Source organism: Mastigoproctus giganteus, chromosome 7 (genome assembly GCF_048544385.1).
Source record: "Mastigoproctus giganteus isolate SK-2022 chromosome 7, ASM4854438v1, whole genome shotgun sequence".
Lineage (NCBI taxonomy): Eukaryota > Metazoa > Arthropoda > Arachnida > Uropygi > Thelyphonidae > Mastigoproctus > Mastigoproctus giganteus.
The window spans coordinates 26880193-26882961 of NC_143581.1; the positions used below are offsets into that span (position 1 = coordinate 26880193).

At 36.7% G+C, this 2769-nt stretch overlaps 1 protein-coding gene across 1 annotated transcript; it reads right to left on the reverse strand.

Moving 5' to 3' along the window:
- LOC150082740 (techylectin-5A-like) lies at positions 1 to 2398 on the reverse strand. Its single transcript, XM_090378263.1, has 5 exons — positions 2257 to 2398; positions 1945 to 2105; positions 1579 to 1684; positions 1115 to 1279; positions 1 to 335 (listed from the first exon to the last, which is right to left on the reverse strand). Exons 1-5 carry the CDS (start codon positions 2396 to 2398, stop codon positions 52 to 54), a joined length of 858 nt encoding a protein of 285 aa, XP_090234389.1. The 3' UTR covers positions 1 to 51.
- Positions 2399 to 2769: the final 371 nt, after the last annotated feature.

Below are 2769 nucleotides of genomic sequence, written 5' to 3' on the forward strand. Positions count from 1 at the left end.
GTAATATTACAAACTTCAGCTGAACACTTTGCTGGTCTTGGTGAACAGTGGCTACCGGGGGTCTATTTCTTGTCGAGATATCTTGAAGTTGGTTGGGCGAATCTTCATCTCAGTAACAGCAAAAGAATAATACGATCCTTTCAAGGAAACCCAGTTTATTCCATCAGCATAGCTTGTGTGATTTCCTCTCAGGTAAAATCCGTTGAGATTGGAGGAGTGACAGGAGGCATACCACCAAGCACCTTTGAATTCTTGAGCACAATGCTTTGGCCAGGAGTCGTTGTCTCTGTCTTTAGTGGAGAATTTGTATCCGTTGTGCATTGTGAACGAATCTCCTGCGAAAATAAAAGAACAGCTAAAAAATTTGAATGGTAATAATATCGATTATGTCACTGTTAGGGGCAGAATCAACATATTCATTATTCCCTTTTATTCTTTCGAATTCTCTGCGAAATGTTAATTTACAACTCAAAATCGTTCAAAGTAAAATTGAGTAGATGATTGTACAAGGGTTTCATTTCCAAAAGAAATATAGTACATTAGGTATAACTAATCTACGTTCCACGTATTAATGTTTTAAAGTTGTTTTTAACGTTTCAAGTAGCATAGGACAGGAACTAGTCAATGAATTTCCAGGTGATTTTCTGCTGGTTCGCTCAAAGAAACCAGTCACCCAACTCATAATAATGAATCGTATCATTAGGCACGGATTTTTCAGAAATTGTTTCAAAAGCATGAGGTCAACTTATTACATCATTGGCCTGCTCGTTCAAGGCTCTGAACCCTGTTGAACATCTGTGGAGCCTGATGGAAAGAGTTCTTAGCGGCAAGGATCAGGCCCCCATCTAGACTGAGGCAATCGATTAATGCCCAGTCTGCAGATTAATAGAATACAAACGAAACTTATAAAGGATGAACACCCGTCTATATCTTTGAGGTTGAAGATCTTCACTGCTCGATGATGAAGAGATGAAATCTTAAACCTCTATGTAAGGCTGTTCCAAATTGAAACTGCTCTGCTTAACTCGTCTCTAGACGAGTTAAATATAATATAGCATTGAAATAAACGATAAGAAAAAGGGCAAACACCAAGTATAAGTGTCATCAAACTTACCAGCATTTCCGCTGTACTCAGAGACATGCAGTGTGTAGTTATTTTCTTCCCCATCAATCCAAAACTGTTCATACAAGGCAAAGCTGTAGTTGTCATCCATGTCTCTAAGACCAAACCTTATAGAGTTCTGTTTTTGCTCTGATAATGCGTGATTGTTATCGTTACCTATAAAAGGAATATTTTAAATCACTTATTTAATACTCGTATAATTCATGCAAACATCTCACTTAGATATTTTCAGTTCTCGCGAATACAATGGTTAGAATCACCGTCTTACCACACTCGGTGGAAAAGGCCTGATTTCGAATCTCGTCGATTCGAAATGAGGCCATTGAAAATTGGAAAGATCTTCATAAAACTTCCAATGGCAATTTTAGTGGATGGTTCGCTGAGATCATAGAGTCACATCTGCATTAAAACAAAAAGAGAATGAAATAAGAGAAAGATTCATATCATCTCCTTACCTAACCAGAAGTCACGGTTAATATCTCCGAAACCAAGTTTGTATTGCTGCCAACCTTTGTAAAAATAATCATTTGGCTTTCCAAAATCTCCTCTCCTTTGAATAACCTATAAACGAAGAACTTTTGTTAATCGCTTAAGAAGTAGTAGTTAAAATAGTCATTTATTAGTTTTAAAACCACGAACCCTGTAAATCCACCGAACAGTTTACATTTTATGGCATATCAACTCTTTTGCTAGTGAGTCCTCTTCAATTAATATCTACTCTTTGACTGAAAAACAGTCTTTTAAAGAACAAATTGAAAATCTACGTCAAGTTTTAACGTCTTAATCTTTATAGAACGTATGAATAAAAGAGTTCAACTGACTGTCCATCCTCCTCCATCCGTAGACATATCACAGTACACGTCAATACTGTCCCTGATGAGTACACGATTTCTGGGCCAGATATTATAAATTCCACTGGTGTTATATCCTGCTTCTAGCAACTCGGCACAGTCCACTGGCTTGTAACTGTGTTCAGGGCCCACTTTAATAAATATAAAACGAAATAATTAGCTGTTATTGGTGTTTAGAAAATTGTAACTTAACGCTTAGATATGAAACATGTCTATCTGAAGTTGAAGTAAGATAAACAAATATGAACTTCTTGTAAAGTGTGAATTATAAAACTCTCTTACATTTCGACAAAGCTTTTTCCAATATGGCGAAACCTGTGTCAAAATTCTCCTTTGAACGACTTACTTCACAACTTAAGTCAATCTCTGCTTTGCTGATGAAGAAAAATGGAGAGATGACGAACAATGCTTGCAGTAGTGCCATCTGGAAAAAGGAAATTAATATTTATCGCCTAAGACAGTTCAATTTGAAATGAATACGCCATATTGCAGTCTTTTGCCTCCTCTCAATACAATAAACTCCCGTTTTTGAAGGGAAGTGTCCAAAGAGTACTATAAATGGGAGTGTTATATAGTGACATTGAAAAATCGATGCCATTATATGTCAATCTACCCAGAAATACTAAATTAATCGTGAATACTTAACTATTTTTCTTCTGTTGCTGTACAAAATATCATGAGACTCTCCTGTTGAACAGTACCATTCCTGCGTCCAGTTCAGTAACTTCTCGCACTCCTTGCCAAAGTGTTTCCCTTATATCATCCGTAGTTTTCTGCTAATATGCACAGTGCCAC

Excerpts from the sequence above, each read along its gene's own strand:
- LOC150082740 (XM_090378263.1), bottom strand. The coding sequence starts at position 2,398 with ATGGCACTACTGCAAGCATTGTTCGTCATCTCTCCATTTTTCTTCATC. Across the intron at positions 2,106-2,256 it reads GGAAAAAGCTTTGTCGAAAT|TGGGCCCTGAACACAGTTAC; the intron begins GTAAGAGAGTTT and ends TATTTATTAAAG. Across the intron at positions 1,685-1,944 it reads CGGATGGAGGAGGATGGACA|GTTATTCAAAGGAGAGGAGA; the intron begins GTCAGTTGAACT and ends CTTCGTTTATAG.